This window comes from Jaculus jaculus, chromosome 3 (assembly GCF_020740685.1).
Source record: "Jaculus jaculus isolate mJacJac1 chromosome 3, mJacJac1.mat.Y.cur, whole genome shotgun sequence".
Taxonomy (NCBI): Eukaryota; Metazoa; Chordata; class Mammalia; order Rodentia; family Dipodidae; genus Jaculus; species Jaculus jaculus.
The window spans coordinates 80,700,997-80,723,127 of NC_059104.1; the positions used below are offsets into that span (position 1 = coordinate 80,700,997).

Sequence of the window (22,131 nt, forward strand, 5' to 3'; positions counted from 1 at the left end):
GAGAGATTGGCAGGTTGCCCATTTGGAATTTTCACTGGTGGGCGTGTTGGTGTTTGTTTTGTTACACTGGCTTCACCTGCCTGGCTTCTAACTGGTTCCACCACAAACCCTCTCTCCTTCCTTGCAAGGAGAGCCCACGGATCAGTATATCTGGGGTCAGCCTGACACCTAGTGGTTGTCTTACAAACGACAAGCTTCTCCCGGGAGGTTTCCAGTGAGGCACATCCGCTGGGAAGGATGCAGCCCAGGAAAGAGCAACAGTTTGCCAGCCAGCAATGAATATTATGATTGTAGTGTGGTTGTTGATGAAATGAAGCAAGTCCTCATTTCACAGTCCACTGTCTGACTCTCTTCAAAAGTAACTCCCAGAAACATTTCTTTCTATTAAAAGAAAAAAAAAAAAGCAGCAGCTACTTCCAGATCTTTCCCAAATTAAGGTAGCAAGGACATGCCCTTCCTCTAGTCTGGTTCTAGCCTCTAGCCTTTAACATATATTCAGGAGGAGAAAGGAGAACTGAGTACTCTTCTCCAGTGATCACAAAAGACTTGAAAGAAGGTAAACATAGGGGATCTATTGCTAATGCAAACCAGGAGTTTAAAGCCTGGCATGATGGCACATGCCTATAATCCCAGCTCCTAGGAGGTGGCTGAGTTGACAGTCTGGAGTCTGAAGCCAGCCTGGGCAACACAGTGAATGCACAATGTAGCCAGTCTAGGCTACATGGAGACCTGTCTCAAGAAAGAAAAGAAAACCTGGAGTTCCCCTCTGGAAAATGACAAATATGGACCTTTAAGAAAGCAAAGGCCTGGAGTTAGAAGCTGAGGCAGGAGGATTGCCATGAGTTTGAGACCGGCCTGGAACTACAGAGTGAGTTCCAGGTCAGCCTGGGCTAGAGAAAGACTCTACCTCCAAATATAAAAAATAAATAAATAAATGAAATTTAAAGAAAGCGACTGCAATGTCAGCACAGCGCTGAGGCAAATGAGGATTAGTCACTGTCTTCACAGGTCAGACTGTCCCACTGTTACAGGATGGGCATTTTGTCCATTTTGGCAAAGGGCTGAAACAACAGTTCCTTCCATGCCCCTGCCTCTAGAAGTGTTTCCCCTGATCCACCCTAGACTCAAGTTCTTCTATCCTCTGCATTATGTAGAAGGTTCCATGCCATACTAAGTTGGAGGTTCACAGTCTCCTAAGGCAGCAGATAGAGGGTACTTGGTGAGTTCTGTACTAGCAAAAGTGCTTCTGTCACTGCAAGAGCCTCCTCTTGGAAGGTAACAAATCCTGAAAGTCTCATGTGCACCCAAACCTTCATAGAAGGGGATCAGATGGGCTAAAAGAAGTAAGGATGCCTTCAACTGTGGGCATCCCTGTATCAGCAGAAAGCTGGGTAGCTGGGGTAGGTGAGCTGGCAAAGGACCTAACGCTGGATTCTGTGACCTCCTAGTGGGCAACTCAGAAAGGCCCTGAAGGCTAGGTCTGGGTGCTGGTTCTGCAGAACAGGATTCCGAATCCAAATGAGACCTGCATCATTAAGACTGGATTCAAGTGCTGAGTTTTCAGCTCTTGAGAGCCTTCCATCTCTCTATTCCTGGATGCCCCTCTTTTCGGAAGATGTGGTGGTATTGGCAGACTGACTTAACTCAAGCATGTTTGTACTGGAAGCTGAGAGGGATGTAGTGAAAGGGGGTCTGCCACCTCTCCTAAAGTTCCCAAAGAAGCTGGCAGAACTGTACCGCAGAAGACAGGACTGGAGACTTGCTTGTCTCCTGGGGAAATGCGACCCTGCCCTTTGAGGTGAATCCACGTTACCTCCGGGCTGGTAACTTCCTATTGGACTAGGTTTTGCCCCACTACCCTTGGACAGGAGCAATTAAGAATCCTTGCAGCTGGGTGCTATGCGTCTTTAATCCCAGCGCTCAGGAAACAGAGGTTGGAAGGTCACCATGAATTCCAGGTCAGCCTGGGCTAGAGTGAGACCCCGTTATACATCCTTGACCAGGTGTACTTCTTAATGTTATGCGGTGATTGGTGCGGAAAGCACAATTTTGATGTGACCCTTCCCACCTCCCTCTTGTGCCTCATCATTCAATTGGCTCTGGAATCTTCTCCAAAGACCTATCTCCTGACACGGTGAGGGATCTGAACACTAGCTGAGACCAGTGCACAGGCCGTTTATGATGCCTCAGTCACCTGGCCCCAGGGGACAGAGAGGCTAGGGTTTCCCCAGGGACTTCGCCTGCAGGGGCTGCCCAGCATGACAGGAGTTAACGTGGGTCCCTGAGAAAGGGAGAAGTTTGAAGTTGACATCTGACTGAGGAGGGAGGGGGCTCGCTGACTCCTGATTGGTTTTACATTTCATCCAATTTTTTTCCCTCCTCTGTCCTCTCTCTTTTCTGTTTCCCTCCTCCTTCCTTCCCTCCCTCCGTCTTCTCCTTCTCTCCTCTCCCCCCGCCCCTCCCCCGGGGGAGAGGAAACGGGAATAGTGAGAGATCAAAAATAAACCTCTTATGTCAAAGCCGGGAAGGAAGTATAAATACGAAGGGCTCTGCAGCCCACTCGGTGCTTCCCAGGCGGGCAGCGAGGAGGAGGAGGCCGCAGGCTGCTGCGCCGCGCCGGGCCGGGTCGGGGGCGGAGGACCGGCGCACGCGGCCGGCCGGGGCGCCAGCTGCTCGCTCGCTCGCTGGCAGGCGCTTGGCTCGCTCGGCAGGCGGGCGCGGGAGGAGCGGGCTGCGCGCCGCGCAGGGGCCGCCAGGGGACCGCCGCTGAGCCGCCCTCGCGTCGGCTGGATCCCTTTCCTGGAGAGAGCTGCCGGGCGGTGCCCGGGCTGCCCGCACCTGCCCGCGCCCGGGCGGACTTCTTCCCTGGGCCCGCGCTCCGCCGCCGAAGCCCCCATGCTCCGCGCGCCCGCCGCCTCCCGGTGGCCGCCTCTCCTGCTGCTGCTGCTGCTGCCGCCGCCGCCGCCGCGTGCCTGCGGCGCCCCGGCCGGCCCGGGCACCGGGGGACAGGCCTCGGAGCTCGTGGTGCCCACGCGGTTGCCAGGCAGCGGGAGCGAGCTCGCCTTCCACCTGTCCGCCTTCGGCCGGGGCTTCGAGCTGCGCCTGGCGCCCGACGCCAGCTTCCTGGCGCCCGGGTTTAAGATCGAGCGCCTTGGGGGCTCGGGGGTGGCGGCCGGGGGTGAGCGCGGACTGCGCGGCTGCTTCTTCTCGGGCACGGTGAACGGGGAGCCCGGGTCGCTGGCGGCCGTCAGCCTGTGCCGGGGGCTCAGCGGCTCCTTCCTGCTGGCCGGGGAGGAGTTCACCATCCAGCCTCAGGGCGCCGGGGACGCCCTGGACCAACCGCATCGCCTGCAGCGCTGGGGGCCCGGGCCACGCCGCGGGGACCCCGAGCTCGCCACCACCGAAGCCCGCCGCCCCCCTCAAGGACTCGAGTGGGAGGGGGAGATGGGAGAGGGCCAGGAGACGGGCGACGACGAAGACGAGGAACCCAGAGAGGCAGAAGACGTCAGCGAACTGCCATCGCCCTTGACCGCCACGACCAGGACCAAACGGTTCGTGTCCGAGGCCCGCTTCGTGGAGACGCTTCTGGTGGCCGACGCGTCCATGGCAGCCTTCTATGGGGCCGACCTGCAGGTAGGACTCAGAGCCTCCCAAGGTCTCTCAGCTGTACCCTCCCCAGTCCCTCCACGCTCCCTAGCCCAACCTCAAACTAGACTTTCTCCTCCCTGGGAAGAACTGTAACTCCTTAATCTTGCCACCCAGGCCTCTTGCTCCCCCCCCCCCCCGCCCCCGCAGACCACCCCCTCTCGCCCAGTCCTTTCCAGTGTTTCACTGGAGCAAGCATCCCGAGGCTGCACAAGTCCCAGGCACCTGCTTCTCCCACCAGAAATGAAAATTGCACATTTTGGAAAGAGCCCTCCATCAACACTACCCCACCTCAACACCCCCCCTTCCTCAGCTCTGTACTGTCCCCGGCCCTCAGAAGCTCCCAAGGAAAGGCAGCTGGGAGGGGCCACGGTGTCTGTTGGACTCCCTTTGGGTACCAAGCGGAGGTTGCCTTAAATAAAGGGCATTGAAGGGAATTGAACTTAAAAGAAGGCCGCCCAACTTCTGTATGCCCAGCTGGTTCTGATCAAGGGGCACGGATTACCTTGCCAACCTGGCGCTCAGCCCTGGCAGAACTTGGCAATGCCAGCATCCAGCAAAAGAAGGGAGGAGAGCAAAATTTCTGCCTGGGGGCTCAGCCCAGCCAACTGTAGTTTCAGGAAGAGAGGGAACAAGGGTGAGGATGAACTCTTGCAGTTAGTTGCCTCTGGAGAGACAAAGTTGAGCCAGATCCACCCAGCTGCCCTCTGTCAAGACAGCTTTCAAATGACCTGAAGCAGCAAAACGGTCCAGAAAACATTGCTTGTAGCAGAGGGTTTCTAACTAGATGCAAAGGTGTTGCTGACTCAGCAAGAGGTGTTTGTATATCCCTAAGCCCCATTCCCAGAAGGTGTGGTAAGAGTTCTGTCTTCCTGCTGGGAGCATAAAACCAGCTCTAGAAGCGTGGACTTGCCCAGTGACCGTAGTTCCCTGAAACAGATCCTGGCACCACAGCAACTCAGTTAACACTTTCGTAGTGATGACATCCTTGGCCAGGAACTCCATCCTAGGCTCAGCTCAGCCTGGGCCTGACTGTTGGGGTCACCAAAGGCATGAGCATTGCCTTTGCAGAATGGCCAGACAAGAAGGCAGTCAGCCTTGGTTCTCATGTGTAGGATGAGAAAGAAAGATCCAGTGAAAAATAGATGGAGAGAATGAGAAGGGCAGTGAGTGAGAGGTCCACGTGACTGCTTTTCTAGTTTGTAGTGTTGGCTCTTCCCAGAGTACCACAAAGCAACTCCAAGCCATCAGCACAGTCAGTTCCTGGGGGTTTGGGTTGGTGCTGATTTCATATTTGTTTCTCTGCCTGCCCTGAGACCAGGGGGAGATGCCAGCCACCTTTTCCGACTCCTTTCCCCCAGCAAGCTGCAGAGAAGGTATAGGAGAGGGACGAGAAGAGGGCTGCCACTTGTCATTAGAACCACCATGGCCAGCTCCAGAGCTCCTCCAGGAGCAAGCTGAGATATATTCATTAGAAACCCACTGAGTAGACCTGTCTCTGATGTCTGCATGGGAACCAACAGTGTAAAAAAGCCAATGAGAGCATGGGTAAGCAGTGGGACAATTTAGACTTTAGAGCCAAAATGTTCTCCCCAACACCTAGACACCGAAGGTGCTTAGCATTTCCTTCAAGGACCTACTTGGCATCTCTAGAAACTGCAACTGTGCCAAGGCAGCCCAGGCAGCTGCAGGGTTCCCAAGCCCCTGAAACAAGACAGCTTGTTCTGTCCCAGGCCATGCTCCTGCTGCTTGAGTCCAGTTTTGTTGGTCATCTTAGTTGGCTTTCTTTGTCACAAAAGCAGGACAGTGGTGTTCATGCTTGCCCTTCTACATGCACAGCTTTCCTGACAATTCATAACTACCCCCAGGCACCTCCACGCCCAGCCAGCCAACTTGGCTCTGGAGAGGACACAAGAATAGATGTCAGGTACCATGAAAGCTGAGTTCCCTCCCTAGTGAGTCTACTAGGTCTTAGACTGAAAAAGAAGACTTTGGTTAACCAGACTTGCCCAGCTCCCTCCACCTTGTTCTCATAATGTCCTGGCCCACCTGCACTCTCATTCTTACCTGCTGAGGTGGAGAAGGGGCTAAGACATAGCTGTTTCTATAACCTTCCACTGGGATCCTCTAATTGGACCTGAAATTCTCAACTCAGTCTTCTCTGGGGCCTCCTAAAATGGGTCCTTTGAACTCAGCCAAGAGAATAGTGAAAATCAAGTCCTAGTCACTCAAGACCTGGCTTACTTATACCAAGCTTCCCCAGATAGAATCCAGCCTTTGACACCTAACTTTCAAGGAATGGCCTGACAATTTCATTCACACTTGTGGGCATGTTGGAGTATCTTAGTATAGCAGTTGGGGTGGTGGTGAAGAAGATGATGATGAAGAAAAAGAAGAGAACCCCTGGCCCTCTAAGGAGCACCTGAACCAGGTAATCAATTCTGGTCTAAGTGTTTGTGTGGCTGCTTCATGCCAAGCCCATCTTCAGGAAAGGTGTTGTCCTTCTTAGTATGTTCCATTGACAGGATAGCGTTACATGCGTGACCTCAGTGGTGCTTGCAAGAAGGCAGAACAACACACAGCTCACAGAGGACTTGTGACTCTCCCAAGGTCATGCTAGTAAATGGTAGACTGGGGTTTTGCCCAGGACTCCTGAGCATAAGACTAGCATTGTCTGTCACTGTGCCATGCAACGTTTCATGAGGAGGACCTGTGACTTTCACCCACTCACACCTATCTGTGTTGCGCCATGGCTCCTTAAAACAGCGTCCTTGGTGTCCTGCCCAAGGGCAAAGAATATAAGAAGAAACCACTTTTGCCTTCAAATAAAAGGCTGGTATCACTGTTAAGTGACAATGACATTTTCCAGAACTCTGTGCAACTGAGTTCACTTAATCCCTTCATAAGAGAGGCTCCTGCCTCACACCTTTCTATTTGGTCTCAGAGTCAAGGAGTTCAGACAACGGAGACTTTCTGAAAGGAGGGACCACCTCAGGAGAGTCCATTAACATTGTCCATGTCCAGATGAATTAATTGTCTCCTTGGTGAACCTGCAACAGGTCAGAGTGCGCGGCTGGCTGAGAAGCCTCTCAGCAGTCAGCAGAGCTTCTGGATCTCCCTAGCAGGAAGGGCCTGTAAGCAGACTGCCATGCTCAGTCATCAGGCTCCTGGGGGCTGATCTCAGGGAAGGGCTGGCATGGCCATCTCATTTCCCCTTGCCTCTGTCCTGAGGGGGCAAATGTTTCCCACAAGCCCTAGTACTACAATAATCCTATAACCGGGTTCACCTAGCACAGTGCCACTCATACCTGTTGTGACATCTTTGATGTCAAGGGCATCTGGTCTGGGAGATATACATCTTCACCAGCTCTGGAGCTATTCCAGTTTTTAGGAGTGAAAGACAAGTATTTTGCATGCATCCATTATGCTCATCCCATCCACTTTCAAATTGATGGGTCCTTTCCATTCCTTGCATCTGCGGCAGTCAGAATGACCAAAAATACTTAGTGTTTCCTAAAATATGCAAATCTCCAAAGGTGTGGATAATGACAGAGGCAGCCTTGTTTGCTTGCATGTGTAAAGTTTGTTTGGGCTACACTGAACTTCTCATAGCATCAAAGACTGCTGGAAGTGTGGTGACCAAGAGTATAGACCTAAGAGGGAGAGAGAAATATCTAAAATTACCTATTTCTGGGTTCCTTGATTTCTTTTCCAGTAAAACAGGAATGGTCATACCTAAGCCATAGCATCGTCTTGAGACTAACAGAACATGGAAAGCGCCTGGCTCAAGGCCTGGTACACTGTCGGTACTCAGCAAGGCACGGCTATGACTAGAGTTGCCTTTGGTGATAGAGAGCAGTTGTCAGTGCAGGTCTGATGTCGTGGCCATATTCTTGAGGTGCCAACCATTGCTTGTAAGCCTCCACATGGAAGAGACTTTCCTCTGCAGATTGTTCCAGGTCTGAGGGATTAAGGTTGTCTTGCGGTAGTTCTACCTAAAGGTTGCTCTGGAGAAGTGGCGTCCCTTTTTGCTGTTTGGAGAACAAGGCGAGATGAAAGTGGCCAAGCCAGTCTCCCTCTTTCCTCTTCCTTTGTTTCTCCCTCACCTCCTCCCCAGCACTGTACCAAGCCCTAGGGCTACCCCAGGAACTAGCTGAGTTGCCCATTGCCAGTCTTCTCCTGGCCTCCCCAAGTGTGATGCATGGGGAAGCTTTGGGATCCATACTGTGAAAGCAAATGAGCGAAGTGCAACAGGTGACATTCCAGTCAGAACGAGGAGCTTTGGGAAGTGCCCAGGCCAGGCTCAGCCCCCAACAAAGTTCCCAAAGGAAGGTTTTGGCTACCATAGGCCCAGGATCCCTAGGTGGTAGGGATATTCTTATTTCTAACTCAAAGAATTCCAGGGGGTACCCAACAAAGGAGGACACGCCCCTTCCCTCAAATTTCACCTTTCCCTAAAGATAGTTCAGGGCACGAGATCAGGACATGAGTTGGTTGGCCATCCTTGGCTGTATGGATGATCATGAGTTCCAACCACCCTGAGGTGATTTGGGTGGTTGCCTGCCATGCTACAGCCCCTAGTCCATGGGGAACAGGATCTCATTCCCATTCCCATTCTTCAGCTCACAGTTACACTTGGATGATGAGCATGGATGTATAAATAGCTCCCAGGTGGTGGAACAAGCTATCTGACCTTTTCTTGACTGGCTCCTGAGTCTGCTTCCTGTAGGTCAGATCTGCCCTTCAGGCCCTCAGAATGGATGGCGAATCAGAGACTCACAGGCTCCAGATGGCACACACAGCCCAGGCTCAGTGGTCCTTGTCCACGGAGAGCTGTGAAATGCACTGCGATGGGAAGCTCCACCACATCAGGACTGGACATGGAAGATGGTGGGGATGACCATACTTCTCAGAGAGACCAAAGACCAACTGTACAAAACAGGGGTTCTGAAAGGAATACCCACAGATTCTATGTGACCTCTTACCATGCATGTTTTCTTCTGAGATAGCCAGTTATCAAGAACAACTTCAGATGTCTTCACAGCCAGCCATCACATGGAGGCACAATAGCTTCTGAGACAATAGCTAAGTCTGACAGCAGCTCAGAATCTGGAGTGGAGGCTCCTGTGAGCTCCCTACATTCTACAGATGAAGACTCCCTTCAGGCAGTCATTTATACAAATTCTCATGGATTTTCCCTGAGGGGCCACTGGTCTGTCACTCTGCCTCCATCTGGTTTGGACTGGTCAACTTGGGTACACCGACCATTCTGAGACCCTAAGTCTTCCAGTTCTTCATGCTAAGCTGCCTTGGCCCAACATTTAGAAGGTGGCATCTTGGCTTTGTGCTATCTTTGAAGACTTTATGGTTCCCAGTTTTTCAAAGTGTGGAACTGGGACTCAATAGGAAGATATCTCTGGAGGACAGTTGCAGATTACCTTATAAGAAATTCCTGCCTGACAACCTCTGGCCCCTCCTGGAGAGACCAGGAGACTCTGCCCTTTGGATGCAGTGAAAACCTGGCTAGGAATTTGCCTCACAAGTTCCCATTCCTCAGGGCTCACTACCGGTTGCATAATGATGTGATTGCTTTTTTTCCTCAGGAATCCAACTCTGAGTGCTAATGCCAAGTTTCAGCTTTGCCGATAAGATGTTTACATCAGCCTCAACAAGCTGGAGTGCATGGCAGGCCAGGCTGAGTAACCTGTGCTTAGACACCTGCCAACCCCTGGTTGTAAGACTAACGAAATACCTGGCCCATTGCCTATGAGATGAGCAGAAAGGTCCCATTCACAAATAAGGGGATATGTCTGAAACTCCCACATGTGCCTTCTCCCAGCGGAATGTCCCTCACTAACCTTTCTTCCCGCCCACTTTGCAGACAAGAGAATAGAGAGAGAGGAGCTGAGGTGGAATTCCAGGAGCAGAGAGGCAGAGCAAACAAGCAGCTGTTCAGCTGGCCACACCATGGGCTCAAACCATGACTGCCTCTGCCCCTTTGTCACTATGTAAAATAGTCCAAGAGGTCCCAAGGCAGAAGAGTGAGCTCCCATCTGGCCTCCTCTCAAAGCCTTAGAATCCAGCAGGGGAGCATTTGGCAAGCCAAGGATAGGCCAGTGGCCAAGCAATGACATAGGCCCTTCAATTGGCCGGGTTGGAACTGAAAGCAGGTGGGAACCTCCACACATGAGTCTCATTAGGCCCTCTGGCTTCTCTCAAGCCCCAAGCAGAAGGAAATAAACCCTTTTGGGATTGTCTAAGCAGAAACCAGTAAGCTAAACTCTGAGAAAATTAAGGAGTGTGAACCTCAGACTCCTAGGCTGGCATGACAGCTTTAAGAGCAGTGTGACCTTTAACAAGTTAATGAACTTGAGTGACCTTCCACTCCCTCGTTCATGAAATAGGAACTGCAATGCCTGATTGGTAGAATTATTGTGCGAAGTTAATGAGGTGGCCCGTGTCAAATGGCTAGGACAGAGTAGCTGTTCTGACTACAATCCCCATCCTGAAAAGTAGACGTTACCCCAGCAGACATTTGGGTGGAAATCCCACTAACCTGGAACCCTCATTGCCTCTGAGAAAAAGCCAAAGAGGATGGGGGTACTCAGAAGGACATGGTTGGTGTTCAGATCAAAGCAGAATAAGCTATGCAGCTCAACCAAATTTCTGTTTACAGCTCTAATATAGCAGCCATGTGCCAAATATGGCTGGTGTGAAAGAAGAACGATCCATTCTAATTTCATTGAAGTTTAATCACCTGGACTTAGATCACCCCAGGAGCTGGTCTGGGTGTGCAATGCACAAGCTATACAGTCAGCTTTGCAACCTTGAGCCAGCGACCAGCCCTTGGGTTTTGTTTTGTTTTTTTTCTCTTGGGATATAACACCAAGCCCTTTAAGCCTTTTGCCAGTACTCAGCAAGATGCTACCTATCCAATGTTCACTTTTGAACTTGGAACACATGAAAGTGTCTCCTAACAAGAGGTGGTGGTGGTGGGCAGCAAGGGCTTGGACAGAGATCACTTTACTCTGCATGATTCCTCCTTCCCGGCAGAACCACATCCTCACCGTGATGTCTGTGGCAGCCCGCATCTACAAGCATCCAAGCATCAGGAATTCCATCAACCTCATGGTGGTAAAGGTGCTGATAGTGGAAGAGGAAGGATGGGGCCCTGAGGTGTCAGACAATGGTGGACTCACACTGCGCAACTTCTGCAGCTGGCAGCGACACTTCAACAAACCCAGCGACCGCCACCCGGAGCATTACGACACAGCCATCCTGCTCACCAGACAGGTGTGCAAGCTGGCTCTGAAGCCCCGGGGGGGTGGGAGGGACAGGAGACAGAATGGGTGGATCAAAGGGAGGCCTGCCCAAACGTGAGGACTATCTCCCCTGCTGGCCCCAGCTGGACCCTGGAGGCCTTCTGATGGAATGAGGAGGAAGAGGTCATGAGGACAAGTGTGGGGCCTTTTCAAGGGAAGGCGAGAAATCTTGTAAGGGCTCTTTTCCAAAGTTTTGTGACCAGCTGTCTGCTGAGGTCATAACAAAAGGAAACAGGCTCAAGCTGCCCTGTGAGAGGTCTGAGATTGGAAGTGGGAAAAAAGTTGTGTCTCTAGTCCTTGTTAAGCATAAGACAGGTAAAGAGTTGGTCCCTCAGTGTCCTCCACACAGCAGAAGCGCTATCCACTTCTTTGGTATGATTTAATCAAATAGCTGTCATGGAGGCCAGTAAACATGGTCATATTCACCTCTTCAGCCCTCTCAACAACCCACAGGTAGAAGTGGTGTTATCACCATTTTGAGAAAAATGAGGCACAGAGAGATCACACAGAGCCATGCCCATAATTGAGTCCAGGCAGTCTTGCTGCAGGTCTATGAAGCATTTTGTCATTCTGCCTTCCAAAGAAGGCCTTTGAAGTCCCAGCCAGGCCAACCACTCAGAATGGCATGACTGGCCTATGAGAACACAGAATTTCTGTTACTCAGAAATGCCTCTTGCCGGGCATGATGGTGCATGCCTTTAATGCCAGCACTCGAGAGGCAGAGGTAGGAAGATCACCATGAGTCTGAGACTACATAGTGAATTCCAGGTCAGCCTGGGCCAGAACAAAACACTACCTTGAAAAAAAAAAAAAACAAAGACACCTCTTGGCAGCTTGGTAGATAGATAGATGATAGATAGATGGAAATGAATATATAGGTAGATAAAGATACATAGATGTGTGTACATATATGTGTATGTGTACATAGGTATATATTCTATTGTGATATATGGGTTTAAATATAATATTTATATGTGTTTTATATATATATATATATATATATATATATATATATATATTTGTGTGACATATGTTCTTTCAACAATATTATATTTTATGGATCACTCTCTAAGTTAGACAGGGATGGGGGAACTAACTGGACCACAACCAAGACAGAAAGAACCAGTAGTGCAGAACCACCAGCTAAGAGGTCCAAATGGATTGAACCCTAGGGCTGCTTCCCATGCTAAGGAAGCTTTAGGAAGCTCAGTAAGCACAGGTATTACTTGCTCCAGTATGCATTGTCTCAAAGAAAGCTCAGTGGGGGACATGACCTGTGTACACTGGAACCTCCCTATGTTCCCCATGGTGGCTGCCTGCCCCCCCGCACTCTCACTAGCAGGTTCTCTCCACCCAACAGAACTTCTGCGGGAAGGAAGGACAGTGTGACACTCTGGGGATGGCGGACATTGGCACCATCTGTGACCCCAGCAAGAGCTGTTCCGTGATCAAAGATGAGGGACTACAAGCAGCTTACACATTGGCCCATGAGTTGGGTAAGATTTGCTGTTCCAGAGCTGACTTCACACATCAGGAAAAGAGGCAGCTTGACACTTAGCCATTGCCAGAGTGCGGATTTATATAGATAGCTGCTGGGCTTGATATTGTTAACTCCATTCCCACCTTAAGCACAAGACCAAAGCAGTAAAACAGCATTCTAGGCCATCAGCAGAGCTATCTGGAGAAGGCCAAAACATACAGCATGTGCTCAGTTACTATGGCATCATAACAAGCTGAGCACCAAGGCTTTGGAGGGAGATGGGTTATGAAGTGTTCTATGCTAGGTAGACAATAATAGAGGTGAATATGAGTGACAGACATGCTAGAAAATACTGGAGTCCCTATTGGTCCTTTGTCACCTGATAAGGTTTCTTGGAAGGTGGAAGCCCATGAGGAGGCACAAAACAAAGTTTTCCGGGAGTCTGGGTGGTGGTGTGAGTGAGGACTAGTGATGGAATGGCACAGCAAAGCCCTTCTCCCTGAGGCAGAACAGGGCAACTAGAAAGGGGGCAGCTGAGATGGAGCACATCTTTCTGCTCCCCAGGGCACGTTCTCAGCATGCCTCATGATGACTCTAAGCCTTGTGCACGGCTCTTCGGGTCCATGGGAAAGCACCACATGATGGCGCCGCTCTTCGTGCATGTGAACAAGTCCCTGCCCTGGTCTCCCTGCAGTGCCATGTACCTCACTGAGCTCCTGGATGATGGCCACGGTAAGCCCTACTCGGCTCCCCACTTCCTCTCCCCATTCAGCTGCTGTGGAGCCTCCTTGAAGTCTGCTGGCACCTGACCTGCCTCGGGGACTCCCTGCAGCTGTGCTTGTTCACAAAGCCTGGAGGGTGGGGAGAGACTTCAGAGGCATGTCATTCTCCAAAGGCATGCTAAGCATCCTCCTGGAGTGCTCATCCTTGCCCCGTCTTCCTGCGTCTGAGCTTTGAGCTAGCTTAGATTTATTCAGTACAAAGCGGGAGGAATTCATCTGGAAGAGGTCAGTTTAGGCAGAACTTAGAGGAATGGAAAGATGTCTTCTGAAGGAGCAAAGAAGAGAATGTTCCAGGCTGGGGTGATGGGCCATATGGCAGCTCAGAAATGTCAGACTGAGAGGAGGTCACACGAGAGCAAGAAGCTAGGGTGGGTGCCTACTTAAGTTTGAATTGTTGAACAAGGCTCTGAAGCAGTGTATTCTCAACTCTTCTCATTGAAAGAGGCAGAGAGTGTAGCTTATGCAAAAGTTGGAGACTGTGCAAGTGCCAGTTCTTGGGCTATTTCTGCATGTCATGGCTGTAAAGTGAAAAGTAACATCTCCCAATATATTATGATGTGACTTAACAGTACATGTAGCTGATAATCACTAGGTTGACACTGAGTGTCATGGGGCATGCATCTCAGGTGTTCTGGACAGCAAAAGAAAGTCCACCCTAAAGAAACCACTGCTGAGCAGAATTAAATGAGTTTTATGTAGAGGGCTGTGTGTTGATGTCTAACTGAGGACAAGGAAACTGGGATGCCTAGATGCTACACCATGTCATATGGAAATGGATCTTAGCACGAGAGACTAGGGAGAATGGAGAGGGAAGCATGCCCTCATTCTGACACCTCTACTTCCTCTGTTCTCAGGAGATTGTCTCCTAGATGCCCCCACCTCAGCTCTGCCACTCCCCACAGACCTGCCTGGCCACCACAACCTCTATGAGTTGGACCAGCAGTGCAAACAGATCTTTGGTCCTGGTTTCCGCCACTGCCCCAACACTTCTGTGCAGGACATCTGTGCCCAGCTCTGGTGCCGCACAGATAGCGATGAGCCCATCTGCCACACAAAAAATGGCAGCCTGCCCTGGGCTGATGGCACACCCTGTGGGCCCGGACACCTCTGTTTAGATGGCAGCTGTCTTCCCACAGAAGAAGTGGAGAAGCCCAAGGTGAGAGAAGCAGAGAGACATGAGAGGAAACAGGAGCAGGAGAGAGCTGTTTGCTGCACGGGTGTGGGGCATCACACTTGAAAGCCAAGAACTAAGATTGAGAGGCTGTCCTTGTAGTCAGTGGGATGCTGCCAGTTCTCCCAGCATTTTGGCAATGCCCAACCTTGGTGCTACTTTAGGGTGGTTTGAGAACTCACGCAGATTGATAAGAGGTGTGAAGACTGGAAAGTGGGCACTCAATAAAAAGGAGCCTTTATGAATCCACTATAAATAGAGTGACATTGGATAATAACATTTCATCAAGGACTGAGTGAAATGTATTCATAGCCTACCATGTTTGAGCTAAGTTTCTAATTAGAGATCAGAGAATAAGAGTAACTGTAGGAATTTTATACTCCAAGAGGAGGAATGGACCTCTGTCCAGGCAGAAAAAACTTGGCCCAGTACAGAGGAGTCTTGCATGAAAAACCAAGGCAATGCCAATGAGAGTTTTTAAGTGACTCATTCTTTGCCCTTCTCTGAACACTTCCAAATAGCAAGGCTGATCACATTTCTCTTACTGCAAGTTACAGAGCCATCATGATGAAATACCATCCGATGAGTTTCACAGCCTGGCCTCTGCCCAGTGCTGAATCTCCACGGTGGCACAGGCATACTCCAAGGACTATCCTCAGTGGCATGCCTTTTAGACTGAGGCTCAGGGGCCTCCTTAGGCTGTGAAAGCTGCACACTCTCATTTGAAGCATGGACTGGTGCAGCATTCACATATTCTGGCTCTGTTGCCTTCCACTCTTATTATCATCCTCTTCCTATGGTATTGAGGGAGAGGAGAAGGACCTATCTACACATTTGCAGAGGCAGCACTAAGCTAACTACAGTGAGAGAGTGCCACAAACCCATGGTGGATTCACAGAACATCATAGGCCCCAAATGGAGAATGACTGTATCAGAAACAACCTTAAACCCATTTTAAAAACCTTTCCTTTACTTAGAAGCTGCTGTTTTGAGCACCTGGCTGGCACAAGGTGCTATTGTACACACTAAGCAGTTGTAGTGAACGAGCTCAGCACAGCCTTTGTGCTCACTAGGCTGCAGCCAAGTAGGCAACACTGTCACACACTCAGATAAAAATAAATAAATGAGGAAGTCATGCCCCATAGCCACCATGTGGCACAGATAGATGAATTCTCTCCTTTTTGCTGCTGACTCAGTGCTATTGTGTGTTGCAGGCTGTGATAGATGGAGGTTGGAGCCCATGGGGACCCTGGGGAGAATGTTCCCGCACCTGTGGAGGAGGAATACAGTTTTCCCATCGTGAGTGCAAGAATCCCGAGCCTCAGAATGGAGGAAGATATTGCCTGGGTAGAAGAGCCAAGTACCAATCATGCCACATGGAGGAATGCCCCCCGAATGGTAATTCCCCATCAGGGCATCTGCTGTGCTTGGTGCAACAGATTGCCAGAGAAGGGGAAGGGTGGTCTTCCTAGGTACAGAGTTGGACAGAAATGGGCTCTGCAAGGCATCAAGCGAGGGGGCAGCCCTCAGGGACCCAGGACAGCTCTCACTATTGGGAGAGGCTGGCAACATTAAGAAGGGAAACTGACCTCATCCTAGTCTTCTGAGCTATGGATCTAGTGCTTGTCACTCCCAACTAAAGCTATCTCTGCGGGGGGGGGGGGGGGCATGCAGGATTGGCATCTAGGATAATAATCCTCCTGGAAGCATCTGAACCTTCGTCTGCATGCAGTGTGGAAGCCTTTTCCAAAGCCAGTGTCAGAGCCAAACCTCCAAGGTCTCTTTAGCCAACATTCAGCCCAGGCAGGAGGGAGGATTTCTAAGTGTGTTCCTGTGCACATTCCTTCTGAGGAGAGTCGCCCATCTCTCCTTGGGGCCATGGCAACTGCCTAACAGAACTTTCCCAGGAAGGTAGAAGACATACACATTAACTCAGAGGTGGAAACTGGAAGTAGCAAACTTATAAAGGGGACCAGAAGTTTTTCCTCACTATCCCATCGAGTTCCATTTTGGGCAGCTCCTGGAAATACTGGAAGCATGAAAAGACAAGCCAGGCTTTAGGAGAATTCCAAATGCCAAGATGCCCTGGCACTGGGCTGGTGTCTGCAAGAAAATCTATATGTTCTGCAGTTTTTCCTAAATGGGAAGAATCAGCAACGTCATGAGGCTCTAGAAACTTTACTTTGAAATTGTGAGAGTTTGCCTGGAATGTGGGCTGAGATATGCTGGGGTAGGAAGAGTCCAGGTAAGCCTGGGTGATAGATGAGGTCATGATTTCCTATACACCAAGATCAGCCACTTCAGTCAAGTATTTATCAGTTCTTCTGAGTGTCCAGAACTATCATAAATGATATAAAAGATCTAAACAATTCACAAGACATAGTCTCTAACCTCAAGGAGTTTGCAATCTAATTCATGATCCAAACTCCTTTACACAATTAAGGCTTAATTTCCAAGATACAGACCCTAGGCTTGTGAGGTGCTCAAAGAAAGCAAAAGCTTTGGCAAGTATGAAATTCCTCGAGGAGTTTGGAACAAGCAGGGCCCAATGGACAAGATGGTGGCTGAGGTAGGAGTGAATGTGTTAGGATGGGGCAGGTGGATAGGATGGAATCAAACAGAATTAAACAGCATGCCAAGACCAGACGACAAAGATCCTTAAAGGCAAAGAGAACATATGGGGATTGGCCAGGTCACCTGGAAGCTTTCCCAAGTTTGTATAAAGATCCCCTCAGCTGTACTGACTATGCTGGAGTAATGTGTCTGTGTTTAGAAGCCCTGACAAGCCATGCTGATGCACTGCAAGGGCAGAGTAGCATGGTAGGAAGAATAGGTCTAATCTCAGGATTGTACTGTAGAAATACCCACTTCTTATCTCAGTGGATTCTGTAGAGACAGTGCATGTAGGAGGCTAGGCACTGGGTTCCCAGGGAGACTTGGGATTATGAGAATAGCATGCAGGTATTTTAAATCACAAATTTCCCTGAATCCACTAGAGGATGACAGATTAGAAATAGCAGATAGAAATGAACAAATATGCTGAATGTGAGGTGCATGCCTTTAATCCCAGCACTTGGGAGGCAGAGGTAGGCAGATCACTATGAGTTCAAGGTCAGTGAACATAGTGAACTCCACGTCAGCCTATGCTAGAGTGAGACCTTACCTCAAAAAAATGAAAAGAACAAATGTAGCCACATGGTGACTCGTGCATTTAATCCCAACACTTAGGAGGCTGAGATAAGAGCATCTTCATCAGTTTGAGGTCTTCCTGGGCTATGGAATGAGTTCCAGGCCAGACTGGACTAGAGTAAGACCCTGACTCAAAATTTGAAAAAAAGATAAAGATAAAAGAAAGCAATGCACAAATGTGGCTGCTCATGCACAGCATCAGGTTGAGGCAGAGATCCTGTCTCACACACCAGTGAGCAATAAGAGGACACCCATCTCTCTCCTCTGGCCTCAACACACACTCACGTGGGTGTGCACATTGGCACACCACACATATTCTAAACACACACACACACACACACACACACACACACGCCCACAGGCACACATATATGCATGCAAGGAAACAACCAGAATGTCATTCCTAAATGGAAAAGATATTTGTTGCAGAAAGCCCAGCATAAGGCTAGATGACTCCTTCCCTTGGCCCTTTGGGGAAGGTTTGTACCTGCACCCAGGTGTGTCTAGGAACACTGGGCCTGTGTCCTTAGGGTTGAGTCCAAAGCCTACATGACAAAAGGAACTTTGAATCCCGCCCTTTCTGCAGCAAGAACCTTCTTCACCAGGTGTATAAGCTCCATGCTATTTCTTACTCTTTTCAGGAAAAAGCTTCAGGGAGCAGCAATGTGAGAAATATAATGCCTACAATCACACTGACCTGGATGGTAATTTCCTGCAGTGGGTCCCCAAATATTCAGGGGTATCCCCCCGGGACCGATGCAAGTTGTTTTGCAGAGCCCGGGGGAGGAGCGAGTTCAAAGTGTTTGAAGCCAAGGTGAGACCAGAGGTGGGAAGAAGGCCACCTTTCTCCACTCTGCCTGTGGGGTGCTTTGGAGCTCCATATACCCTCTCTTACCTCTCAGGTGATTGATGGAACTCTGTGTGGACCAGAGACCCTGTCAATCTGCGTCCGGGGCCAATGTGTCAAGGCTGGCTGTGACCACATGGTAGACTCTCCTAAGAAGCTGGACAAATGTGGGGTGTGTGGTGGCAAAGGAACCTCCTGCAGGAAGGTTTCTGGCTCCTTCACTCCTTCCAGGTGAGTATTCCAGTAGTTGTATCTTGGGAGAAGACTATAAGGGGCTTTGAACTCTAATGGCTCACAATTTGAAGTGCAACTGCTACTTAATAGTTCTAGAACTCAGATGAGTCTTATTTATACTTCAAGCCTCTGTTTCTCTCTAGAATGTCAGTGATCACCTCTCTGTATCTCAGAGTCACCATGAGAATTCCCTAACACGGGATGTAACCCAGGGCAGCCATTGTTTTATTAGAACCAGAGACCACATGGATGGGGATGTGTTAGCCCTGAGTCAATCGGCAGGAGAATTATATTGAGTAACACAGGCATTGGTCAGAAAACAGCCCCCTCTAGGCTGGTTATAGGAAGAACAACTCACCCTAAAGCCAGTGAACCCTGTCCTTCCTACAGATGGGCCTTTACCAGAAAAGGTGTCACAGGTGGCTTCAGCAGCCTAGTGGATATAAGGACTCAGGGTACTTCTCATTTCTCAGTGTCCCACATGCTTTAGAGCTCCTGGTATTTTATAAGCTGCTTTCTTTCGATTCTTAAAATAAATCCAGGAAGTAGGCAAGACCAAAACTGTTATTCCCCATGTTATACATGAAGAAACACAGCACAAAAGAAGACTAAATAGCTCTTCTAAGGTCACACTAAGAGTTAGTAACGATCAGGAAGAGAAACCTGGGTTTCTCTTTCGTTTCTTCAATGCTGTTGATTAAACGTAGACCCTTGTGAAAGCCAGGCCAGGTTTTTTAAACACTGCCATTCATTTCACTTCCTGGAGAGTAAGGGCAAGGTCAGGTGTTTTGTTTGTGCCATACTCTGCCACTCTGGAATCAAGCACATACATACGACTTTCTGGCAGCTACATGAACATTTCTGCCTCCTTCCAGTAACCAAGCCTCAGAGCTTTGTAAAGTACTCAGCAACTAGTTTTCTAGAACTTTACTGTTTAGTGAAGCCTGCTCTATATTATTTCCCTCTCTCTCTCTCCTTCCCTCCTCTACTATCCTCTCCCTTCCATAAACATGTCTTGTATTTGCGTATATACACATATAAATACATATATATATGATCATATATACATATGTGTATATTTCATCTCACCAGTCTCAAAGTATAGATCCACCCCATAGCAGATAATGTAGAAATATCTTCATATTGAAGATCAAAAGTTATAGAAAAAATTGTCTGACATGGTGGCACACGCCTTTAATCCCAGCACTTGAAAGGCAGAGGTAGGAGAATCACTATGAGTTCCAGGCCATCCTGAGACTAACAGTGAATTCCAGGTCAACCTAGACTAGAGTGAGACCCTACCTCAAAAGGAAAAACAACAAAGTTATAGAAAAAAACCATGTGCCAAGTATGGTGGTGCACACCTTTAATCCCACATTTGGGAGACAAAGGTAGGAGGATCGCTCTGAGTTTGAGCTATTCAGATCCTATGTCTGTCCTTTAGCCACTCTCCCTAATGCTCAGCATATGGATCTTAGATACTTTCATAACCCTAGAATAAGCAACTGGCCCCAGGTGGACATTTAGAAAAAATCTTAAGACCCTGCCTGACTGTCCTCAATACACTTCCCTTTCTTCCTATGTAACTCAGACTTCCATAAAACTAAAAACTAAATTTTTGCCATACTACCGAAAGCCTTGTGTCTTGAACAGATTCAAAACATTTTCCCAAACAGCATCTTAAAAGCCCTGGTGCTCATACTGTCTGGAGACACTCAGAAGGTAACTACAAAGAAACAGGTTTTATCCCCCATCCTTCTCTGAGTCCACTGTAATCAACTACTAAATGCTGATTGACTCAAAGTGGTGGTGTGAATCCTCCATGCCAGTCAGGTTCTGGAATAGGGTAGGGGTTCACATGTTACCACATGGGTTTGAGCTCTGGGCATGGAAGTAGCCAAGCCTAGTTTCCTTCCACTGCAGGTAACTAAAGTATATTTGAGATCTGATTTGAGCCAAGAAGCTCCAGGTTGTCTCAACTTTTCAGTATTTCTGGGCTCTCCTGTCTATGCTATTGTCAATATGCACAACCTAAACCCCTCAGCCCAAGCATCCATAGTCAACATGCCACACAAAGCAAAAGCCCTTGGAAAACCGGACCCCTGTCCACCTCAAGAGCTAGTTTATATAGAATTTTGGAGCAGTCATTTTATTCTTTTTCTAGTTGATTTTATCTGCCCATTCCCAAGCACCTGAAGAACCCACTTCAGTCTCCAAAGCACTGGGTAGCCATCAGCCTTACAGATTCTTTCTGTCCCTATCACAGTTATGGCTACAATGACATTGTCACCATCCCAGCTGGTGCCACAAACATCGATGTGAAACAACGGAGCCATCCAGGGGTCCGGAACGATGGCAACTACCTGGCACTGAAGACAGCCAGCGGGCAGTACCTGCTCAATGGCAACCTAGCCATCTCTGCCATAGAGCAGGACATCTTGGTGAAGGGGACCATCCTAAAGTACAGTGGTTCCATTGCTGCCCTGGAGCGGCTGCAGAGCTTTCGGGCTCTACCTGAGCCTCTGACAGTTCAGCTCCTGACTGTGCCTGGTGAGGTCTTTCCCCCCAAAGTCAAATATACCTTCTTTGTTCCTAACAACATGGACTTTGGCATGCAGAACAACAAAGAGAGAGCAACTACCAATATCATTCAGCCACTCCCCCATGCGCAGTGGGTGCTAGGGGACTGGTCTGAGTGTTCCAGCACTTGTGGGGGTGGCTGGCAGCGGAGGACTGTGGAATGCAGGGACCCCTCAGGCCAGGCCTCTTCCACCTGTGACAAGGCTCTGAAACCTGAGGATGCCAAGCCCTGTGGAAGCCAGCACTGTCCCCTGTGATCCTCTGGTGGTAACATCTTATGCTCATGGACCTGGGCTGCTAGGGAATAGACAAGGGTCCACTCTGCAGTGATACTCTACATCAAGATGGCATGGCCTACTCGGCCTCTTATTGCTGCAACCCTTTGGGTGCTGCCTAAATTCATAAGGAGGCATAAAGAGGGTATAGGGTGATAAATCCTTAAGTTGACTGTCTAGTGGACTGAACCTTGTTTGAGTTCATTTAGAGGGCATAGGTTAAAAGGTAAAACTGCACTTCTTGACCCAAATGGAAGATTTTAGAACCAATTTTTTTGCAAAGGACTAACAAATGAAAAAAAAAAGTCTTTTCTATTTGGTTTCCCTGATAAATAATCTACCTCACAGGGGAAAAAATTAGTACAAGAGATGTGTGGGGCCACAAGTTGGTGGTGAATATTAAAGCAAGCTTTATTGCTGCCCCTGAGCTGCCTTTGGAAATGACCATAACTCTCTTCACTGGCAAAATCCATTGTCTAAAAGGCAGTGGTATCCATCACAGAGTTGTGGAGAGCTACATGTTCTCAGGCTGCCACCTGCTGGGGTGGATCTATTTCAAATATTTATGCAAACATGTCTCTGAACTAAAGTGTGATCTTGTGCCAA

At 49.2% G+C, this 22,131-nt stretch overlaps 1 protein-coding gene across 1 annotated transcript; it reads left to right on the top strand.

The window, feature by feature from the left end:
• Positions 1-2,895: 2,895 nt before the first annotated feature.
• Positions 2,896-22,131, top strand: Adamts8 (ADAM metallopeptidase with thrombospondin type 1 motif 8). Its single transcript, XM_012950387.2, has 9 exons — positions 2,896-3,633; positions 10,699-10,938; positions 12,328-12,463; positions 13,012-13,179; positions 14,084-14,385; positions 15,615-15,798; positions 18,231-18,403; positions 18,492-18,667; positions 20,937-22,131. Exons 1-9 carry the CDS (start codon positions 2,896-2,898, stop codon positions 21,505-21,507), a joined length of 2,688 nt encoding a protein of 895 aa, XP_012805841.2. The 3' UTR covers positions 21,508-22,131.